Below are 22,909 nucleotides of genomic sequence, written 5' to 3' on the forward strand. Positions count from 1 at the left end.
GCATTAGAGCAAGGAGCTCAGGGGCAGGACTCCTTGATTCTGTTCCTAGCTCAGGGATAGGATTATATAGAAGAGGATTGGGAGTCAGGATCCTTCCCTTGCCTGCCTACCTTTCCCTGCAACCTTGGGCAAATCATTCAGTCTTGTTGTATCTGTAGATTGGAGATAGCAGTGTGGTTCAGTTCCCCTGTGTTGCTTTGAGAACCTCAGGGGAAAGTGCTCATATGGCCTTGACCATCATCTGATGAAGTGAGCTTCAGCTCAGAAAAGCTTGTGTTACACATGCACACATACACAAACACATATTTATTAGCAGGGATCAGTTTTCTCTGATAAAAAAAATCCCCAATTTTCAGATGGAAAAAAGTAAACTCAAATCCATATTGTTCCATGATTAAAATGAAACACCGCTATATATAGATAGATTAGGATAGATACACCTATAGATATATCTATATCTATATAAATTTCTCTCTCTCTATACACACACACACACACACACACACACACCACACAATATATAGATATATACATACACATACACATTAGTGACATTTCATTTTAATCATGGAAAAATGTGGGTTTTGGGTTACTTTTTTTAAATCCAAAAATAGCTGGGGGATTATCAAAGAAAACCAGGATTCCTGTTTATCAGTCTATAAAATGCAATCTGTCTTGCTTCCTACACCCTCCCAGGTCAGAAGTGCTGGTTTCTGACCCAACTGCCCATTACAGAGACATTCCCAGCTCCTCATCTTCTTGGTCTGAACCTTTCTAGCCTCACTGCCTTTTAGGGATCCAGTAAGAGCTGCCAGCTGCCAGGAGGCCCAGGGGATTGTGCGGCTGCCCACGTTGCAGATCCCTCTCTTGGAGACCAGGCACAGCAGCCGTAGCCTTGGGCGGTGCTGAACGGACAGCTCCACTCTCCTACTGGGGCTGTCTTGCTGAGCTCTTGCTTCTGCCAGTAGACTGATTTCATCAGAGCCTATTGATTAGGTACACAAATGGCTGAGAGTGTATATCCCTAAAAGCAGAGGGATTTTCTCCCCTTCCCTTTATAATCCTATTGTTTTCTTCACTCTGCTTTGCTGGATGAGGTTATTCCAGCAGGAGAGATTGATTAGTTCTTCACTTAGTAGCAAGAGATGAGCTGCAGATCACAGCTCTTCCAGTTTTTTCCCCCGTGGCTCCCCCACAGCTTGCCACATCTTCCAAAGCCAAAAGCCTCCTGCTCCTCTCCTTTGACCTGTGTGTCTGGATTTTCTTAATTGCATCTGATGGCTGGCGCCAGGGTGGAGCTGCAGAGTCTCAAGTGCCAGGAGATGTACATGCACCACTTTCCCAGCTCATTAGGCTTCTGGCAGCAGCTCAGCTAACTGATGTCCCTTTGTCCTCTCACTCCCTTTCATTTTAATTGACAGAAAGGGATGGCAGTTTTGCTGTGCAGAAGGCAGAGCAGGGAAGGCAGGACCCATATGGAATTTATGCAGCTGGTGGAAAATGAAATTACTGGGACAGACCTTGGAGAAAGGGAGAATTGTGCTTTGCAATAATCTAAAAGGAGAGACCTAGAAATTAGTTCCACAGTGAGCTAGTTCAGCTCAGAAAACCAAACACAAAGCAACAAGGGTCACCAGGCAATGGCATGAATCGGGTTTCTCTCTTTAATTCCCTTCTGCTGCAGCCAGTGCCAGGGTTAGATGTCAAAGTAAAGACCTCACAATCCAGTTAGTTTCTGTTAATAATGAGTTCTCTTAACTGTAATCCAGTAGGTCCTCTCTTTGTGTTCTTTAGTAGGACTAGGATACAACAGCTATGCAGTGTCAATGCTTTATGGCTGCTAAAACACTGCCTCAGCGGAGTTTAGAAAAAGTGCTCAGACTCATTGTAACATGGTACTTCAAGCAGAAGTCTGCAGGCCTGAGTTTCCTGGCCACAAAGAAGCAATGCAAAAGGAAGGAAGTGGGAAAAGACAAAGCTATATTCTTGACTTACAAAAGTGCATTGTCTTCCATTTTCTTTTGCATGCATCTTGTCTTGCTCCTAGTGTCACCTGCTACCATGTATTGGTAGAGTTGCACAGCCTCTATGAAATGAAGTGGCTCCACAGCTCAGTGGTTCTCTAGTGTGGTCTTCAGATTACCAGTGCCCCATGAAGCACTTTTGGGTGGTTCACCAAACCTGTGTCCTCCAACTGGCAACAAGCAGTGATGCTCACAGCCAGCTTTAGCTCAGTACACAGTTCTCAAAGGATTTCCAAAGGCCCTTTTGATTAACTACATTCAAGTAAAACCCGGTATCTCTCTGCACCTTGCATTTCTGCTGCAATTCATTCCTTGTTGATGTACATTTCTCAGTGGTCAGATATATATGTGATATCAAAATTGAAGAGGGAAGCCAGTGGCAGTTACTAGGAAAGATGTAAGCCAATGGTTTTAATTGGCTGTGAGGGTTGTGGGGTAAGAAGAGGAGAGCTGGTTAATAAATACAAAGTCCTGCACCAGGGGAAAGAATTCAACAGAACAGGTACAAAATATCCCCAAGGTGCTGATGTGGGTGTATGCTCCTTTTGTTGTCTTGGCATTGTCCTAATGCTTGTGCTGTCTTTTTAAATGCTACCATTGCCACCAGGAGGTGGAAGTCCAAGCTGGGGAGTCTGGAAATGGAAGAGTCCAGGAAGGGACATGGTCCAGAGCATGAGAGGGTTTGACTTGCATTCCTTAGCTCTGCAGTTCCTCTAAAATTGTGTCTAGACCAATGTACAGTGATGCCCTTCCATATGCCTATTCACAGCCTAAAGTGTCATGGCTAATTCACCAGAATGAAGGGGATGAGAATTTCTGTAGGACAAACCCTTATCCTTGACACTTTGCAGAAGCTTGACATGCAGGTCAACAGTGGGGCTGTGCCAGAGGGCTGAAGGAAAATCACACAGGCATATCTGCAGCTATTATAACTCTGCAGAGAGCTGCAGGTTAATTGCTGCTCACACACTAGGGTATGGCAGAGGACACTGCAGCTGGTGCACACTGCTCCTGATAGGAATGCTAGAAGTTTTGGGTTGGGCTTCAGCCTCTTTTGTTAATACAATGAAACCTCCAAAAGGAGGTGACTTTTTTCCCTTGGAAAAGTTGTGGGGTGGGGGGAATACGTTATTCTTTTGGCTTCTACTACTTGATGAGCTGATCAGCATATTAGCAGCATTGTCTCATGGTCAGAGCAGGGAACTAGGTATCAAGGTGCCTGGGTTCTGTTCCCGAGTGTCCCACTAACTTGCAGCCAAATCATGGATAAGATGCTTGTACTTTTGGGGGTTCAGTTCGCAAGCTGTAACTTGGAAGTGATTCTTTACCAAACAGCAATGTTGGCAGCAGGAGTTGCTTTAAAACAGGAGAGGGTGTGTATAAGCACACCATCAGGCATATGTTTAGGCCATTTCCTTTAAAAGGAGGGATGTTTTAAACTTAGAAAATGTGGGTGAGGTCTGCCCAGGATAACTTTCATGTTCTGTTCTCATTGGGGCGGTGGCTCAATGTGCTCAGTGCTGCGGAGAACTGCTGCAACTGTAGACATCTGTCATAACAATGGCCAACAAATCCCAGCAGCAGTGGCAGCCCCAGGGCTGTTCCTGGAAAGGATGGTGCATCCCAGTATGCTTCACAGAAGCTGTGAGGGGCTGGTCTTAGACTCATAAAATCATAGAAAATTCAGGTGGGAAGGGACTTCAGGAGGTCACATCTAGTCCAACCCCATGCTTCAAGCAGGACCAGCCCCAACTAGACTAGCCAGGACTTTGTCTAGCCAGGTTTTGAAAACATCCAAAGATGGAGACTCCACCACCTCTCTGGGTAACCTGTTCCAGTGCTTTATTACCCTTCTAGTGAGATTTTTTTCCCTAATGTCTAACCCCAACTTCCCTTGCTACAACTTAAGCCCAGCGCTCCTTATCCTGTCATCTGCCCCCACTGAGAACAGTCCAGCTCCATCCTCTTTGCAACCCCCCTACAGGGAGTTGAAGGCTGCTGTTAAATCCCCTGGCAGTTCTTTCTTATTGCGGGCCAGTGTCAGTCTCTCCAGGAATCCTTTCTTACCACTGAGATAAAGGAGGGTAGCAACTGCCCATTGTAGAGATTGCAGAGCATTGGAAAGTTAGAGGTGCAGGAGTCTTCAAATTTATCCTCCCCAGGCTCTTGGGATCCTGACTTGACAGCATGCTGAATCAGCATTATCCACACTCCACCCACTCCTCCCAGGGTAAGGTGCCGCCATCCTGAGTCCCTTTTCCCCAAGTGTCTTATGTTCATGGGACAGGTGGGCCCTCTGCAAAGATGGAGAGAGGCAGGATAAGGGATCAGTGGATTGCTCCTATCTTTCAAAGCTTAAGGTTATTGAGAACACCCCTGATTAGAGGCACATGCAACAGGTTATCTCCTAGGGGCTACGAGCTTCATTCTTCCCATTACCCAGTCATTCCAAGGCAACATCCTTTGTACCAGCATATTGCAAAAAGGACAGCTCTTAGCATCACTCAGCCTCTGGCAGGCCGAGCCCCAAACTCTGCCCCTGGTCTGTAGCTGTAGGACATAGAAAGAAACACATTTGTATTTGGTTTTGCACACCCTGACAGCAACATTGAAAAGGCCTGTGCATGTATCTTGAGAGCAGGTCTGAGCAGCACTCCATTCCTTTCTTTCCCTAAACTTGCCTCTAGTTTCTACAGATCTGGCCTCACATCTTCTTTTATTAGCAAAACCAGAAATGCTGCACGTGAAATGGAGGTGCCTCATTGTTAGGCTGCAGGCGTCTGCAGTGAAGGCTCATGAACCATATATAGGTGCTGATTAGCAATGACTGTCACTCTTCCTGCTGAGTTTGGAACTGTGAAAGGGGAAGTATCTGGGCAGCTTCCACCACCTGATTATTTACAAGAGCTGAAATGTATCCGCTCCTAACCCCCCTTCTTCTGCTTGGAGGGAAAACACCTCCCTGGGGACTTGCATCTCCAAAAATGGTAAAACCACTTTATGCATCTCCCTGTGGAGCTTCCTCTACCACCAGCTGATAAAGTAGGAGATATTAGCTCAGCTAGCTCAGGGGAGAAAGACACAGTATTGCCATTAAACCACTATTGCCATTCTTATTTTTCAGCCTACAAGGAGAAAATGAAGGAACTCTCTCTGCTGTCCCTGATCTGCTCCTGTTTCCACACCCAGCCGCACCCCAATACCATCTATCAATATGGAGGTAAACGACTCATGGAGACACAACCTGCAGAGTCCACTATGGAGTTATTCTGCAGGCAGCTGCTGGAAACTTGGGAGTGCCTCAGTCTGGAGAGAGTGTTTCCCCCCAAGTTTCTGTATTACTGGCCTTTGATCTTTGACTCACGTTCACCTACTAGGAAACTCTGTGTGTTACCAAAGAGTGCTCTCACTTATCCTAGGCTAGGAATTTAGATGTTATCAGCAATTCAGCATTTCTGGGTTGTCTTCAGCCATGGTTTGCTTATTATTGGGATGTAAAAGAAGTTGTATTAGCTAGTGAGAATTTGAAGCCAGTCATTTGTTGCTGGTAAAAGGGACAATGACAATGCAGAACCAAGAGAAGGAACATCATTGTCAAATGTTAAAGCAATGGGTTTGTCGGACAGTTGAGGAATCCAATTGACACCACAGGGGGGAATCTAGGGAGGCAGGATGAAATCCTGCTGGGTCACTGGAATTAACACCCTTACACTTATGAAAAGAACCATAACACTTTTAATAATCCGAGGTGGTCAATACCTGGGTTTTACATTCTGTCTGAAAGGAAAGATCCAGCAGCAGAATTGTTTTCTGTGTACATGCAGGGACTTTACACAGAAAATGGATAAAGAAGTGGAGCAACAGTACTGGAGATACAGAGGTCAGGGAGAAACTTCCCACTGAATGTAATAAGGGCTTAACAGAGATACATATGGGCCTTGGTCCAATGAAAGCAATCATATCAGGCCCATGGTGGAAAGAAGGTTCTCTGTGCTCCCACGGTAATCCCTCTGAATCTCTTCAGGTGAGGCTGAAATAACAGGACACTTAACCAGTAAAGTCCTGTCTGGAAGTACAGTATCATCCCAGCCAGCTTATATTGGGTGAACTAAGTTCAGGGCATGATTTAGCAGCTTCAAAAAGGTGCTGTAGCTTTGCTCCGAGTGTCTCACAGCCCATGACAATGCTCGTGTTCTTCTCACAAAGATATGGAAGTGAAGCAGCTGGACAAGAGGGCGTCTGGCCAGAGCTTCGAAGTGATTCTGAAGTCCCCTTCGGACTTATCCCCTGAGAGCCCAATCCTGTCCTCTCCCCCCAAGAAGAAGGATCTGTCTCTGGAGGAGCTTCAGAGGAGGCTGGAGGCGGCAGAGGAGAGGAGGAAGGTAAGAGGATATTCTAGGGACATGTTCATGCTGATATATGTGACCAGTCATGTTTTAAGCAAGCCTTAAAATCAGTCCCATGTTATCACTGAGGAGAAAAAAGAACCCTGAAGCAAAATATATTATTGGGGGAGACTGGTTCTTTTGGTAATACTTAGGAGCCAGGCAGTGCGATTGGAAAGTGTTTTCCTACATATTCTTGTTCAGTGCAAGTAGCAGAAGTCACCTCTGGCCTGTGTTATAGCAGAGGTCAGGCTGGATCATCAGAAGTTCCCTGGTGACCTTAAAAATGCACGGGTCTGTTGAATTCTTTGGTCCTTCCATTTAGAGTCTCTCAGTACATTACACAGGTGATACACGGGGTGCTATAACAAGAACAAAAAGCCAAGCATCTAAACAGAGCTTAGAAACGGTGCCTTGCTATTTCATTGTTTTTTAGTGATTGGCAATGCTGTTTTCACATTCCATTTATGAGCATATATAAAAACCTTTTGAAGAAAAAGTGTTGTAAAACTAGAGGCGCTTCAGAGAAAAACAAATCACAATGCTGTGGGTGGGTAAGAGGAAAAGAAGTTGAAGAGGTTCAAAACATTAGACAGACTGCCTGCTTGTAAACTTCACTCCCCATTCTGTTCACACAGCAGTAATTGAATATCACTATCTGTCTGCCTGAATTAGAGCTTTGAAAATCCGGCCCATGTGGTCTAGAATAGAAAAGTTTCATGGGGCAGAAAGAACATGAGTGCTGTGTGTAACTACCACTGAAGCACAGATTAATGAATGGAGAGGGTCAGCCACCTGAGCATGACATCTTTGGAAAGGAGGCAACAGCTGAGACCAGAGGATGGGTGGATTAGTTCAGATACCAAGTGCAAATCTTGCAACTGAGCAGCTAGTTTGCGCACAGACTAGCAAGGAGCATGTTCGTGTCATCTCTGTGGAGATGTCCAGGATCAGATCAAGGAAAGTGAGAAGCGTTTTTCTCCTCCCGTCTTCCCTCACCACCTGATCTGTTGGTTTCCTACAGACCCAGGAGGCCCAAGTGCTGAAGCAGCTGGCGGAGAAACGGGAGCATGAGCGGGAGGTGCTGCACAAGGCCCTGGAGGAGAACAACAACTTCAGCCGGCTGGCTGAGGAGAAGCTCAACTACAAGATGGAGCTGAGCAGGGAGATCCGTGAAGCACACCTAGCTGCCTTGAGGGAGCGACTCCGTGAGAAGGCAAGTGCTTGTCTCCCCCACCCACATACCATGTCCCAACACCTCTAGGGCTAGGAATCCCTGCTTAGGGCATAAAGGTTGCTGGTGCCAGCATATGTAGCCAGGCTTGCTCACCCCGATAGAGCTGGGATGTTCGCATTGGAGCAGAACTCCAGGAACAATTTGCTTTTCTTGTCCCACCATTTTCCCAAGTTCAAACAGCCTTCCCCTTTGCAGGTATGCAGTGTCATGTTACAATGCCCAGCTCTCCAGTTGCAGCAAGGGAGGTTGAGGTTGGATAGTATGGGAAACTTTCTCACAAGGAGGGCCGTAAAGCACTAGAAGAGGTTACCCACAGGGGTGCTTGAATCTCCATCCTTGTGGGTTTTTAAGACCTGGGTGGACAGAGATTTGGCTGGGATGATGTAGTTGGGCCTGATCCTGCTTTGAGCAGGGAGTTGGACTAGATGTGACCTCCTGAGGTCCCTTCCAATTCTAATTTTCTCTGATTCTCTGGACACCCCTACTCCATTGCTTTCTTCCTTTTCTTTTGGTCTTTTGTTGCTGCACATTGTTCTGATATGATTCTTAAAGGGGAAGGGACTCTGTTTGATATGTACATGTCTGCTTCAGCCATGTCTGACAGCTAGTCAGAGCAGATATTCTCTAGCAGTGTGCGGTAAGGTGGACAGGAGGTGTCCATGGCATCAGTGTAAGGGCTTCCTCATCTCTGTTGAGCCCCGTGTGCCAGAGCCCAAAGACAGCAGTAAACTCGAGCCTCCTATCCTGCACTCTGGAGTGTGGATTTCCTGTTGTCTGTTCCCCAGGCACCACTGCTTTGTCTGGCCCCAGTGGAAGGAGGCCGGTGTCTGTGAGGGGCTCCCTAATAAGACAGCTTCAGCCACCACTGGAGCATGTGCTGCAGACGTATTCACACACTTGTGTGATGCACCTGGTCACCTTCACTGTGCCAAGGAGGGCTAAACTTATCCCAGGGACAACTCCTGTGATATCAGCAGAGCTCTGCCAACTATGAACTTGACCTAGTGTATTTTTCTTAATTAGTGCAAGGCCTTTGAGGAACAGGAGAGGAACAGATGGAAATACAACAGCAAAAACTCTAGAGCTGTAGGTGAAACTGAGGGGAGATGGGAAACAGCTTCTCGATCACCCTACTCAGCCTGCGGACTCCATAATGCTTTCTGTGTCTTTGCAGGAACTGCATGCAGCTGAGGTTCGCAGGAACAAGGAACAGCGGGAGGAGATCTCTGGATAAAGGGCTTTTCTACACATCTAGCACATGATTCCTGATAACAAACCAACCAACCCAACACATTTTATTTTGTTTGTCTAGATGCAACATTCAGTTTGCCATTTCCTCCTGGTGTTAGTTCCCCAGCTACACGCTTCTCTCTCTCTCTCTCTCTCTCTCTCTGCATCCTTAACTGTTCAGTACTTGTGGGGACTCACAGGCCATAGGGACCTCTAAGCAGAGTAGCAACTAGTTCACATGAAATATAGAATCAAACAATTAACCAATCAATCAGCTTCTCTTTGGGGTTTCGTCCTTTTTTAAAATATCTTTCTTAAACTGATGTAAAGGATTAAGATATTAATAAATTCAACCAGCAGTGTCAGAGATGCGGATTTCTTATCCAGGGCTTTTGGTTTGTGCTTTGAGCCAGATAGCAGTTGAAAAAACAAAAGGGAGTAAATAGTGAAGGGTACATTGTTGTGAGAGGGGGTCGGTCATTGATGGATCCATTGTTTTTAGTGGTAGGAGAAGGGCTAGGAGGAGGCTGGGATGGCTCAGGGAATGGGTTAGGGTGTGCAGAATCTTTAAGCTGTAGGTTGCTGGTTTGAAGCCAGCCCAGGTAGATAGCAACTTGAAGTCATTGTTCTCTGTTTCTTTGGTAACCCAGGTGCAATTAGCTAAAGGTCTGAGACTAGAGCCTGGTGGACAGGTGCCCACATCACAAGAAGCACTAGTTGATATCCTGGATGGCCACAGATTGAATGAGCCTGGAGACTGAACAGCCCTCTCACTGGTAGAGGCAGTGCTGAGGAGGCTTGTATTTCTGCTGCCCATAGTGAACCCAGTGTTACGGGTAAGGAGGGGGCACAGTCTCCAGGGGAGTCAATTCTGCACTTTTCACAAAGACTAAATTTCACACCATTAATTAAAAAGTAAAACAGAGCGCACAATTGTCAAGCAGCCCATGACCTTTAGCAAAACTCTGTGATATGGGAGACTCATCCTTCTCTCTTCCCAAAGATGGATGAGACTCTTCAGTACTATTCCAGGAGAGACGTTTGGACCAAAGATCACAGGTTAACCACAGAGCTGTGGTTCTTCGGCAGCAGATTATAGGAAGGGACACAGCAATCCTTTCAGTGGTATTTCCAGAACTGCAGCTTTGGAGAAGGTGGGGTAGGAAGGGAGACTGCCAGGCAGAGGACAGGAGGAGTGAAGAGATGTTCATTCACCTGCTGCTTGTCTAGCCATGGAGGTAGAATTGCAAGGCTTTAATTCTTCTAGCTCTGACTTCCAAAGCCCACTTTAAGGAAGCTGTGTCTCTTCCTAGAAGTAAGGATGAATGGATTACAGCAGTGCTTGGAGGCAGGGGGCAGAAACCTCTTCCTTTCAGATAGCTGGTAATACTTTCTGATGTAAATGGAGAGCTACAGCAGCCTGTGGGCTCTCTTCCCGTCTTACATCATGGTGTATGCCAACGGAGGTAGCTGAATCAGAGGACGTGCCAAACAGTGAGGAAGCTGCTATTGCATCCCATGGATCAAAAAGGTGGCAGACTTTTAAAGCTAGCACTGGATCTGGCCAAATAACCAGACTGGCAATTGTATGCCTATGTCTAAAGTGCAAGGAGTTGCCATCTTAACCCTAGTGAAGCCTCTTGAGAGAGGATGTTCAGGCAGGACTCGGCTTTTGCAGGAACACCCTCTCCTGGCAGGATTTCACTGAGAAGAACAATGCAACTCTTTCCTTTTAGACCACTGAGTAGCAGAGTCCTCTCCTTCCAACTCTGACAGCACACCACTACCTGTCTTCCCAACTCATGAGGCATTCCCAGAGCAAAGTAGCAGGATGCTTGGAGCAGGGATGTAGGCACAGATACAGGAAAGACTCCAGGACTGATCCTCACCCTCACTGTACCATAAACTTCCCTCTCTCTGTGGCCATACTGGATGCTATTTGGGAACCCAGAGTGAGCCAACGGGGCATCCAGAGGAACAAGAGTCGACTGTTACTGTGACGGGTGTTCTCTCTGCATACTGTCTCCAAAGAGCCTCTCTGCAGCCGAGGAGTAGCTTATGCAAACAGCTAGGACACAGTGAGCATGGACAGGCACTGAGGCAGTTGCCTTTTTCATTCCTGGCAGTTGTGTGACTTGGGATGCATAGGGCATGCTCCAAGGAGAGGTGGAGTGAGCAGATGTGAAACACCATTTAGCCCGCAGGAGCCAGGTAGTGACAGGAAGCCAGGGCAGACAGGGAGTCCATATCTGGTGTCAAGCTTCCCTTTGCCTCCCTGCCCTGTCTAAATAATAGTTGCTGAGACGGTTCCAAGCTATCGGTTTTCCTTCTACCATGTGCTGGCTGCGTGTCAGGAATCTCCCCCACCCTCCTTGACTGTCACAAGAATGCAACAGTATGCCAAAGAGGCAGCAGCAGTAGCTGCTGGAAGCAGAGCCCCTAGCCTTTTGCTAGTCAGCCACACAATACGTTCCCCTTTTAATGAGAGAAGGTCCCTCTCTGGCCACAAGGCTTTGGATATTAGGGGAGAGCTCTGCTCCAAAATGGAAGGGCTAGCTTATCTACAAAGCCCTCTGCCAAGGTCCAAGGGAGGGCAGGACTGTTATCAGGCTTCAGCAGTGTTGAGGGACAAGAAGTGAGTTTGGGGCAGGGAGGGGAAAAAAAAGAAACTGAGGGTTGAATTTCTTAACAGTAGCTAATGATCAGTTTATAAGTAGCAGCTGTCTTAGATAAGCATCTGTGTAGAATGCAGAATCATCTCATCCATATAGTGACAATAAATTTTAAAAAGTTTAAAAAAATAATTAAAAAAGTAATTTAAATAAAATGTTTGTGTGTAAGAAATGGTTGAAAATGTCAAATGTCTGTGTCCCACGCCGGTGGGATCTGAGAAGGTGTCTGCCAGATATTAACCCTGTCCTACTCTGTGGTGCTGAGTGTTTGCTTGGTGTGTAATACTGACCTGGAGCTTGTTGTAAATACTGTTTTTAGTACTATGATTATTAATTATGATGACAATGATGATCACAAATGTTGTACTCATAAGCAGGAGTTTAAAACAAACACAAAGAAACAACCATTTTCACTCCGATTCTCCAGTGAGGCTCAAATGAACCTGGAGGCAGGGCCAGATTAAGGTAGGATGTCTTTGTCCTTGAGCTCAGAGTGAGCAGGGGGGTCAGAGAGGCAAGTGGCAGCCTAACGCAGAGCTGACCATTGCCTCTTGAGGTGGCTGGACTGCTTCATATGGAAGGCAAAGCAAGGGCTTAGAAATAGGGGGGAGACAGGGGTCCTTCAGGCAGGGAGGATGGGAACTGGGAGAGTTAATTCAAGGAGTGGAGGGGAAAGGAGGGCTGGGAGAGATCTAAAACTGGGGCAAATGCCCTGGAGCCCTAAATTTGGGGTGCAGTTTAGTGTTAGGCCACTCCTGCTTGGAGGCAGCAATCTGCTCTGTTTCCTGTTACCATAGAACAAGGCTGACAAAAGTGGAGGATTTTGCATGCAGTATGGGAGAAAGCGGGGAGTGGCAGATTGTGCTTGCTTGAAACCTTTCCCTTACCTGTATGGTTACTGGGTCCCAGGACTTTTGTCTCTGCTTCTTACTTTCCATCTCAAATGACTGTGGTTAAGCTGGCAGTTCAAATCCAGCTAGTGGTACCCTCCACATAGCTGAAGGCCAGCCTTGATCTCAGGTAGAGACCTATTCTTGCAATGGCTTCCATAGCAAACACTCATAGTAGTGTTGCATGAAAGGATGATCTGGAAAGTTAGGACCCCAGGGCACAGTGCTCCTGCAGATCTAAGGGAACCCCATTTTCCTCCCCTCCACCTCGTTGGTGCTGTAAGGTGCAGTGGACATATCTGGAGAATGCACTAATGCAGGGTAAAACGTTGCATCAGGTAGAGAAACAGGGTCACACAGAGTTTTGAATCTGTCATGTCAGGGTAATGAATTTATCACACCTGATGGGATATGTCACATCAGGGAAACCAGGTGGACTAATGTGGCTAGACAAAGCAGGTGGAACAGGGATGTCAGGGAAATAATTTGTTCAGTACCACTGGGTCTATCGGAGGAATATTTCCGATTACCAGGGCTGCATGCATCTGGTCCTGCAATTTCTCTGGCCTGGAAAGACATCCCGCTTGTATTGCTGATAAAACTTTTGGATGGTCCAGGCTGCGGGGGAAGTAAATGACAGATGCAGAGCACCTGCCTGAACGATGCTGTCCCTGACAGCATCACACATCACTTGGATCTTCAGTTCCCAAACCTGCAGCAGCTCATACTTATTTCATCCCTGGCGAATTCCAGGATTGCTAACAACTGGGTGGCTTATGCCTAAATAGGGGCTTTTCCCCCATTAACTTCCTTTAAGCTTTCCCTTTCCTCCCACTCCTCTTGCAGTTTTTCAGGCATTCCCCTTCAGGCACTTTCCGTGGCATGCAATTTCAAAATTCCTGGAACACATCTCATGGTGGCGCTCCAGGTTCTTTATTATTATTTCTTTCCGACGCTTACTGACGGGTCTTTCTAGCTGCTATTACTGATTGCACTGTTGTAAGAGCGTCTCTAAATTGGGCCACATTCACAGTAGCTATAGCTTCATGGCACTCCATGAAGTTATACCAGTAGGAAACAGAGTCCCGGGGCGAATTAAAGGAGCAACAGGGAGGGAGCTGAGATTGGAAATAACCCCAAACCCAACCCACCTGCATGCAAATGTCAAAAAACTCATTCTTCCCCTTCTCCCAGACAAAGCGGGGCTTCCTAGCCTGCTAGACAAGAAAAATGAACCCGGAGATGAACTGAATTTCCAAAACACCTTTATGTTTAGCAATCCTGGGGCAAGAACCAGACAGGTCACTCTCACGGTCCAAATACTAGACCTTCTGCTCGCTTTGTTATTCAGAGCTAGAGCTCAGATGGCTGTAGATGGACACTCTCCAGGATGGGAGGCCCATAAACTAACCATGGACCGGCCCTCAGAAATGTTAATTTTAAGCAGTCTCACTCCACCCATGGTTTTGTCATTTTGTAAAGTGAACTTTGTCTCGCAAAGGCATGGTAGTTGCCCTACAGGGTAAGCTTTCTGTGCCGCTGGCAAGTCAAACTGCTGCATGCATGTTGCAGTAGGGGATAAGAGCGGTGATGCTGCTCCTTGAAAATTCATGTTGTCTTTCATTTAGGCCGGCATGAATTTCTAACCCTGGCTGTTTAATTCATCTCATGGGCTTTGTTTCATTCCACTAGACTGCGTTATTATTTTGCCCACTTGCAACGGTTGTGGGCACATAGCTGTGTATGCTCTGAGAGCGTGCACAAGACACATGCCAGGTGTGTATAACCTATCTATATATACACATACACACAACACCACTTGAAACAAGAGGCAGGGAATGGCTGCTTATGGTGCTATAGATATTTATTGTTAACCATGCAAGGAATGACATGACATTTCAGGACCAATGACCTCCACCTTTGTAGTCAGGTGTCTTTGAAATAAAGTAGAAGGTGGCACTGGCCAACACTTAGGTCTCTCTAATGCAGAGCCTACAAGGGGTGATGGAGATGACAGCCTTCTCCAGATGGTGGGTCTGAGCATGAGGCAACCAGCGACGTGCAAGTCCTCATCTTGACCGTTCTTGCGGTCTTTGGCAAGCCCCTGGACCTGTCTCTGTCAGTTCTCCCGTCTCCCAAGGGGCAGTGACACTTCCCTACCTCACAGGGGTGTTGTGAAGATTAATGAATTCATGCTTGCAAAGAGCTTTGGAGACTGTAAGTGCTGAAATGTTATATGATCAACCCCCGCATACTTAGCACAGCAAAAGATACCGTGCATGTCTGCAAGAAGAGGGTTGGAAGTGATCGGTGCTGCCTTGAGGGTGGGTCAGAACCTCAGGGGTTTGCATGTTCCCAGGGACGCCCTCGTTCTCTTCTGGATACGGTTTGGGTGTAAATGTCATTGGCCTTGTGCAGGTGCACTCCACACATGACACAGTGTGTGCTATCTTCCTTCTTTCCAAATAGACAGCTCAATAATAAACTGTAATGGTGTTATGAATGGACTTCCCATCATTCTAACAGAGCCTTGTCTGGTTCCTTTACGTCTACCACATGCATTTCATTGTCAACTTGAGGTTGTTGTTGTGCAAAAGAAGTGAATATGAAAAAAAAAAAAAGAAATAAACTTGGTATGAAACCACATGCCTCCATTTCTCTCCATACACTGATGCTTTAATCCCAGGCTTATTCCTGGCTTGGAAAAATAATAATAATATTAATAAACAACTCTCATCTGAACAAAGCAAGTGGCCTCCAATAAAGAACAGAATCTAGGTCCTTGCAGAGCCAAATCGGTAATTATTGTCCAGCAAAAAGACATGTCACTAATCTGTAAATGAACCCTATTCTCCAGGAAAAAAACAACACCTGAAGGCAGGTAACACTGTTATTGCACCTTACCCTTGATGATGTGAGGAGCTCAAAGTCTTTCACAGGAGAAGGATCAAAAAGGCATGCCAAGAGCAGCATGAGAAACTTATGGGTTTAGCAGAAGTCATTTTTACTTTTTATCTATCTATCTACACACTTTTAAAAAGTTTTTAAAGTAAGTTTTTACTTGAGATAGATACACGCACATATTTATAGATCTCTCTATACACACACACACACACACAGATAGATATAGATAGATCTATATATTTTTGCAAGCCAGCTCCTGAACTGAAAATCAAGTGGATGGCAGTTCAACCCCACTGCCATGGGCATGGGAGAGCTGAGCACTGACATCACACCCAGTGCATTCCCCACTCTCAAGAGCCTATGGCACAGGTGACGGTGCAGAAACATCTGGAAATAAGCAACAGGCAATACTGTCAGGATTTTTAATCCACATAATACCGCCATTTGGATGAAGGTGTTTTAGCTACATCCCCTGGAAACTCTAAAAATGTCACCCCATACCCCCTTTTGCTTGATTGGACGAGTTTTTGGCCAACAGATCATTTGCCAAAATTCACAATCCTACTCTCTCTTGGCTCCTTTGTAGGGAAACTTCTTTAAGAATGAAAGAAAAAAGGCCTCTCCACACCCCATTACAACAAATTCTGACAAGAGCAAGATCCAAGACTCACACCTCTGGATCTGTAGCAGATCTTACCTGCCCTGTCACTGCATCCTCCCAAGAGATAACTCGACCACCATAAGTCTACCAAGTGGCCGAATAAGAAGTTCTTATGCACAAAATGCTTATCTTTAACCAGGCCAGATAATTAGTCAAGGAGAGATCATAACATAAATAGAAGGGAGAGGGCAGGGGAGAAGGGATTCACTGACTAGCTATAGGAAACCATCAAGCATGAAACCCCAACAAGCGATTCTGGCTGTCTCTATTCCAGGGCTTTTTTTCAGAAAGGGCTAAGCTCTTCCCACTTGAAACTCAGGCTTTTTCAGGTCACGTCACATTAAGGACTCCAAGCTGGTAGCTCCTTCTGCCACTCTTGGACACCACACATGCCAAATGACCTGCTTGAGGAGATCCAGAAATGGCAGAAAAGGGAAAAAAACAACCCAAGCAAGTGGGAGGCTTCGCTGGGTGGGTGGAAGAAACCCTCGGAGGAGCTTCCAGTCACATCACGCTCGGGAGTCTGATGGTTTGACTGCTTAGAGGAGTTCCCAGCCTGCTTGTTCAAGGACACGTCCAATGCTGGTTTAGTTGTCCAGCAGCCCAAAAGCAGCTCGATTCAGACTGACACTAGCTTCCATAAAGCTGCATCCATGACTGATGCTTTCTGACACCTGGGAGACTGTCCCATACCTAGCGCCATAAGCATGTTTTTGCCATCTCTGAGCTGGACTACAGCAATATATCATAGCTCAGCATGAAACCATCAGCCCTTAAGGGAGCAGTCTCATGGAGAATGCCTTTCCCTCAGCAACAGGGACTCTTGCAATCATATCATGGCCCTGCTGATGCCTTCCCGCAGGCAAATCCATAGTGCCTGTCCTTATCCACCAGGCACTGCAGCCTGATCCTGCCGGCATCCCAATACCTGCAGGATGGGCCTAAACTCAGGAATCACTGACAAATCCACGCTGCAGGCATGGGGGAGCTGTCCATCACAGAGGTAGAAAAGAAAGCTCCCAGGTCAGGAGAAAAGATTGAATCAGGCAGCAGGATGAGTTCCTGCAGAGCCCAGAACTGCCTCAGACCTAACCCCTCCCTAGCCCAAAGGCAAAGCTGACTTTTGCAACCAGGCCTGCATAATAAACACGTCGCCAAGCGAACCCGAGACAAGAGGATTAAAAAAAATGATTCAAAACACATAATTCTCCCTTTGGAAAGGAGAGAAGAACCACCCGAGACATGCGTGTCATGCAGAAGGCAGGGCAGACTCGCACCTTAGAGACCGACAGGTACTCTAGAAGGTGGGACTCTCTCCTGCTTTGACTTCAGACCAAGGGGGTAATTTTGGAGGCTTCAAAGCACTCGTCACGTGCCTCCAAGTCGCCCCACTCCAGGGCAGGATTATAAGCCGCCCCCTGCTCAGACACATGGTGCATGACAGCATGTGCAAGGAGTGCAGCCCAGGCCTGCGAGGGCCCACGCGGCGCAGCCCTGTCGCTCTGCTGGGGCTGCGAAGGGTGAAGACCGCGCCCCCAGCCCTGTGGGTATGGCAGCAGCAAGCCCTGCTGGAAAAGAGCAGACTGAATGTGAGTAGTAGATGTTAAGAGTCACCCATCCAAATGATGGCAAAGCCATAGGGAACTACAGCCGCCCCATCCATCCCCATGGAGCACAGCCAGGCTGGAGCACGTGGGCGCTGCCAGCCGGCCTCCCAGGCGGCGCAGGCGCAGTACAGCGCAGCCGGGACCTATTTCACGCCCTTCCTCCCCCCGCCAAAAAACTCCCAGCGGCGGGCGGCCCCGCTCGCGCGTGCGCAGTCCGGCCGGGCCCGCTCCGCGCCGCTCCCCTCCCCCCGCGCCCCCCCTCCCTCAGCCGCGCGGAGCCGGCGCCCGAGCCCGAGCCTGCGCGGGACCCGCCCGGCCCCAGGTAAGAGCGCGGCCCGGCGCCGCTGCCGCCTTCGCCGCTGCCGCCGCCGTGGGGCCTGCACACGCACCGCCTCCCGCCGCCGGGTCCCTGCGGAGCGTCAGGACGTTACGGCGGCGGCGGCGGCGCTCGGCCCCCCCCCCGCCCGCTCGCCCGCCTCCTCCCGCGCCCCTCCCCCACGCTGGGGCGCCTGCGGCGGGCGGGGCCGGGCGGGGGGCCTTGCTCGGCCTCGGCCTCAGCCTTCCTCCTCCTCCTCCCCCTCGCTCCGCCGGCCCGGCCCGGCCCGGCCGCAGCGCGGGACGCACCAGAAGGGCTGGCCCGGCCGGAGCGTGCGCCTCAGTGTGTGTGTGGGAGTGCACGTGTGTGTGTATAGGCACGTGTCCTGGCATATACGCGCATACCTGTGTGTATACACATGCATATATGTACACATAGGTACGTGCTTACATACAAGTGTCTGTGTGCACACGTGTATATGCACGTATGTGTGTGTCTGTGCAGATGTGCACGTATGTGTGTGTGTGTGTGTACATAGATGTACATGTGCAGGGCCCGGGGGTGGCTGCACACTGAGCTCTGCCTCCTCCTGTTTGTCTCCCTTCTGTGAGCAGCGGTATCCTCAGCCCGGTTCACCTGGAGTCGTCAGCCTGGTCCGCACCTCCAGCTCAACAGAGTAAATGCTATTTACTATATTGTTTGTATACAATAGTGTGTGTATATATGCACACACATGCAACACTATTGTATATAAACAATATAATAAATATGTGTGTATTTACACACATTTAGTAGCAGTGTTGATCTGATTTTTGCATTGTATACATATACACACTATTTTATATTTATATTTAATATTTTCTTGTATATTTCTATAATAGAATATTATATTTTCTTTATTATATTGTTTTGTGTGTATATATGCATATATAAAAACACTTTGCAGTGTGTGTGTGTATTACACACACACACACAGCACAAGCTTGTGTGGACTGCAGCTCACTGTCTCAGATGCCGAAGTGCAGTAGAAGGCAGGACAGATTTGCACCATACGTAGACATGACAGATGTATCTGTTGAAATGAGCTTTAGCTCATGAAAGCTTGTGCTACTAACGTGTGCGTTTGTGTGTGTGCATATAGGCACAAAACATCTTGGCATATATACACCCAGTAGCACTGTCTATATATAGGGCAAGCTTTTGTGAGCTGAAGCCGCTCCATCAGATGCTCGTTTCTGCGGCTGGCCCCCCTACCCCCCGACTCCTGTGACTGGCACTCGGCTCTGCTGTGGGGCATGACTTCTGTGGTCTCGGGACAAGCGCAGCACCAGGTGTGAAGTACACAAGTTTGTCACATTAAACTCTAAAGAACCCACTGGGCATGGATTCTGTGATCATTGCATTCAATGTTCATCATACCACTGAGAATTGTGCATTGCCGTTCCTGCCCTTACACATGGCTGAGAGGTCTCGCCTGCGATGCAATGGCTCCTAGTTTGGTGGAAAATAACCAGTTCTGCACCTGTCTCTGGCATGCTCTGGCTGGGGAGGGACTTCTTTCTCCTCCTGGCTGTTTGCAATCCCTCCTGCCTGCCTGACCTTTCCTCGTATCCTGACTTTTTGTTTTTTCTCTGAGAATGGGGGTTTGTTCCACCAGCGGGGTCAGACAGGTTGTAGCAGTGGTCCTGGATTGCCTTCTGTCCACCCTGTTGGCTGGCAACCTGAAGAAAGAAGGGAGGGGGCCTGATGCCAGTAGCAGCTGCAGCGTGGCAATGCTTCAAGCAAAGCCCAGACTGAGCAAGCAAGCAAACCACTCTTTTGCATGGTTCCCCATCTCTGGTATTTCTCATGCTCTAAAAGAAATTCCCAAAGTTTTGCCCCTAAAAGGCCATTTTAGAGGGACCCTCCTAGGTGGCACGCTCCATCAAAGGGGCTGGCAGGCCCTATTTGGCCCCTAGGCTCTGGACCCTCTTGTAACTGATCCAAAAAAAAATTTAAAAAGTACCACCAGATTGTAGGTGGCATTAGAGGAGCTCATCTACAGGCCACACTTTAGGAACCCCTGTTCTGGAGAGTGTGTGGAAGGAAGGGGTAGGATGACAAGCAAGGGAAGAGGGTGCAGGAAGAGGAGCGAAAAAAAATTGACAACTCTTGGGCTTTTAACAAGGTTATAGTGTGGTTGTAGTGACCAAGGATGAACTCATATTATCCACAGCAGTGCTAGGAGACTAAAAGGAGGGTGCATTCCCAAAAGTTTCAGGGCCATGACTACTTGGCCTGGTTGGTGGAGGAACAGGTGTAGACTTTCCATGGTTCCTTGGAGTGGCAGTATTTGAGCTGGCAAATTTCAGTCGGGTTGTTGGTGAAGACAAACTAGCAGGTGCCTTTAAAAAGCATTTTTTTTTTTTTTTAATGGAAAGGGGTACCAGAAGCAAAGGAGAGGAGAGCAGTGACAAGCATCCCTGTCTTTCCTCTTCCTTATCAGGCTGAGAGGCAGTGACTTTAGGAGGGGATAACAACACTTTCCATTTAAGATGCCCCGAGATCTCTCTCTCAATCATGTTTTGGGGGTGTTTTATGTAAGTGCTATTGTTCAGTGCTACATCAACCAAATGCTTTGGGAAACCCAGTGTGCAGGGATGAACATCCTTCAGAGGTGCCTGAAAGTGGCAGAGGATTCCCCCACTTCCTCTCTCTCCTCCTGCCGAAGGGTCGGGTATCCAGGACAGATTTGAAGTCCAGCCTGGCTGCACAGATTTCACTCTTTCTCTCTGGAATGCGGTTTCCATGAGTAGGGAGCCAGAAGGACCACAGCTCACTGGGAGAGGGAATTTCCCTTCTGTGAAAACATTAAACCTCCCCCCCACAAACTTATTATCCTAATGGGTGAATGCAGGAGCCTGCCAGACAGAGAGCTGGGGAGCCTGAGAGCCTGCCAGGCAGGCAGCTGGGGACCAGGGCAGCCCACATCATATTTCAGATCTGGAAAAATTATGACCAGTGCTTATCTGACCTTGTTACAGTCTCTGTGGAAATTGGCTGAGGTCTCAAGAAACTAATTTTTTATTTCCTCTCATCCTGTTTCTTAATTGTTCACATTTCAAACAACACCACATGGCTTGGCAGGATTGGTATGCCAGACTCGGGCCCTATCCTGAAATGGAACAGTAGCATGCTTCTGTTCAGCTCGGAGGTATGCTGAAGACAGCACCGAGGCAGCAGGCTTTCCTAGCGGCTTCCTTTACTCTTTTGGGCTAGACCCATTGCTATGACGTCCTGACTTGCATCAACACATATTTTGGCCACCAAAATCTTGGGGGGGGGGGGAAGAAGGCTTATTTCTTAATTGTACGTTCTTCCTTGAAGTTGCTGTATGATTCTGTCCTGAATAAGACAAAAATTACACCAGCCTCCACAAAGTCTTATTTTAAAACTATACAATCCAACATTTTTTTTATTATTATTATTATTTTGACATGTGGAGCCTCATTGTAACTGCTTAGAAACTATTAGTAAAAGGTATGTTAAAACTATATCACTGTTTCACTCATGGGACAGAAGTTATTAAGCAAAAAGCTATTCCTGTACAGCTTCAAAATCCTAAATAATATGCACCATTGCTGTTGCAGTATTGGTGTAACATGAAGTATAAAAACAAATATTTGAAACACTCCAAATTTGGTATGTATGGTATCGAGAGGGTGAATAGGATCAAGCTCTCCATCTGTAGTGCATGGTAGGGAAACTGGTAATAACTTGTTTGCATTGAGCAAAGGGGTATCCCATGATGGAAGTGGACGTACTCACCCCTACCTTAGTGTCACTTTACCTCTGATTTCTTCCACGTAATCCTATACTGGATTCTATTAAACACTGGATGTTTACAGACACTGGAAGAGATGAACCCTACTCGGAAGAACTGACAACAAAAGTGCATTGAAACAGGCAAATGAGAGGGGAGGGAAATAGAAGAGAGATGTGCAACTCTTTGGGAATTAGGAACTGACTAATGTGTGTGATCAAAAGCTGAAAATAAAAATTGGCTTCTTGCACTGGTCTGTTTGGAAGCAGCACCAACTGGCAGGCAAAATGGGATTTGCTTTTTGGCCTGCTTAAATGTTCTGGCTTGGCTCTGCTCAGCTCGCAGTGTCCCATGCTGCTCTTTCAGCAGTCTCTAGGGATGTAATCAGTGATGGTTAAAAGGAAGCCAACATGGGGTTTTCAGATTGGTCAGCCAGCCCACCCAGGATTTTTAAGTGCAAGACAGAGCAGATCTTCAGTGTACCCTTGAGATCAGGAATGTGCAAAAAATTAAGTCACTCAAATGGAAAAAAAGAAAAGAAAATCCCTCTGGATATTTGTGTCTCCTTTGGTTGGCATGCGCCCTCAAGACTCGTGTCCTTGGATATTGCCTTAAACTGTTATAGGCCCCTTATTTTCTTGCTTTCCTCTGGGATGAATGCAGTATACGGCGCCCAGTCTTGCAGTGATCTCCCTACGTGCAGACCCTGTGCCGAGCTCTGCCGATGCGCAGATGGAGCCCCAGTGATGGGGTCTATCTGTGTCACGTGTTGTGTAGGACCGGTGCATTTGATAGGGCATATGTCTGCTCTTGCTTTACAAACAAAGTGCCTGGCCATTTGCTTTTTCCTTTCCTTGAGACATCTTTTAATTCCTCCCGACTTCACAAAGCAGATTGTATTAACCTGCTCCACAGTCAGACGTGGCAAGAGCACTTCCTTGCCCTTTATATTGCATAGGAGCAGGACCTCTATTACAAGTGTTATCAGACATATGGAACTGAAAAGTGTGCATAACTTCTGATTTAAAAATAGTATCTCCATGCCTGCCCTCTGCTCCAGGCTCATGTGCTGTGTGGAAGCATTTATTCTAAACTAGATTATCGAGCTCTTTGGTCCACTTGCACCCCTCTTTTCTCAACCTTTCTCTGGAGCCTGGGAGAGCAGGTAAGCTACACACAAT

The 22,909-nt window shown here is 47.4% G+C and overlaps 2 protein-coding genes across 3 annotated transcripts in view; both read left to right on the plus strand.

Annotated features, from left to right (window-relative positions):
- STMN3 (stathmin 3) overlaps positions 1-15,084 on the plus strand; it is a 37,057-nt gene extending 21,973 nt beyond the window's left edge. The window contains exons 5-8 of the mRNA XM_090064425.1: positions 5,149-5,244; positions 6,231-6,406; positions 7,434-7,625; positions 8,821-15,084. Coding sequence (XP_089920551.1) covers positions 5,149-5,244; positions 6,231-6,406; positions 7,434-7,625; positions 8,821-8,880 — 524 coding nt within the window. The 3' untranslated portion in view covers positions 8,881-15,084. The remainder of the gene's footprint in view (positions 1-5,148; positions 5,245-6,230; positions 6,407-7,433; positions 7,626-8,820) is intronic.
- A 2,705-nt stretch (positions 15,085-17,789) lies between these two features.
- The window catches only part of GMEB2 (glucocorticoid modulatory element binding protein 2), a 32,744-nt gene continuing 27,624 nt past the window's right edge, over positions 17,790-22,909 (plus strand). The window contains exon 1 of one of the 2 annotated variants that reach the window (XM_090064419.1): positions 17,790-17,932. The gene's annotated coding sequence lies outside the window, so the exon portion shown is untranslated. The remainder of the gene's footprint in view (positions 17,933-22,909) is intronic. The other variant, XM_090064413.1, reaches the window with a different exon arrangement.

The sequence above is a fragment of the Crocodylus siamensis genome, chromosome 10 (genome assembly GCF_052110815.1).
Source record: "Crocodylus siamensis isolate JL-2025a chromosome 10, ASM5211081v1, whole genome shotgun sequence".
NCBI lineage: Eukaryota > Metazoa > Chordata > Crocodylia > Crocodylidae > Crocodylus > Crocodylus siamensis.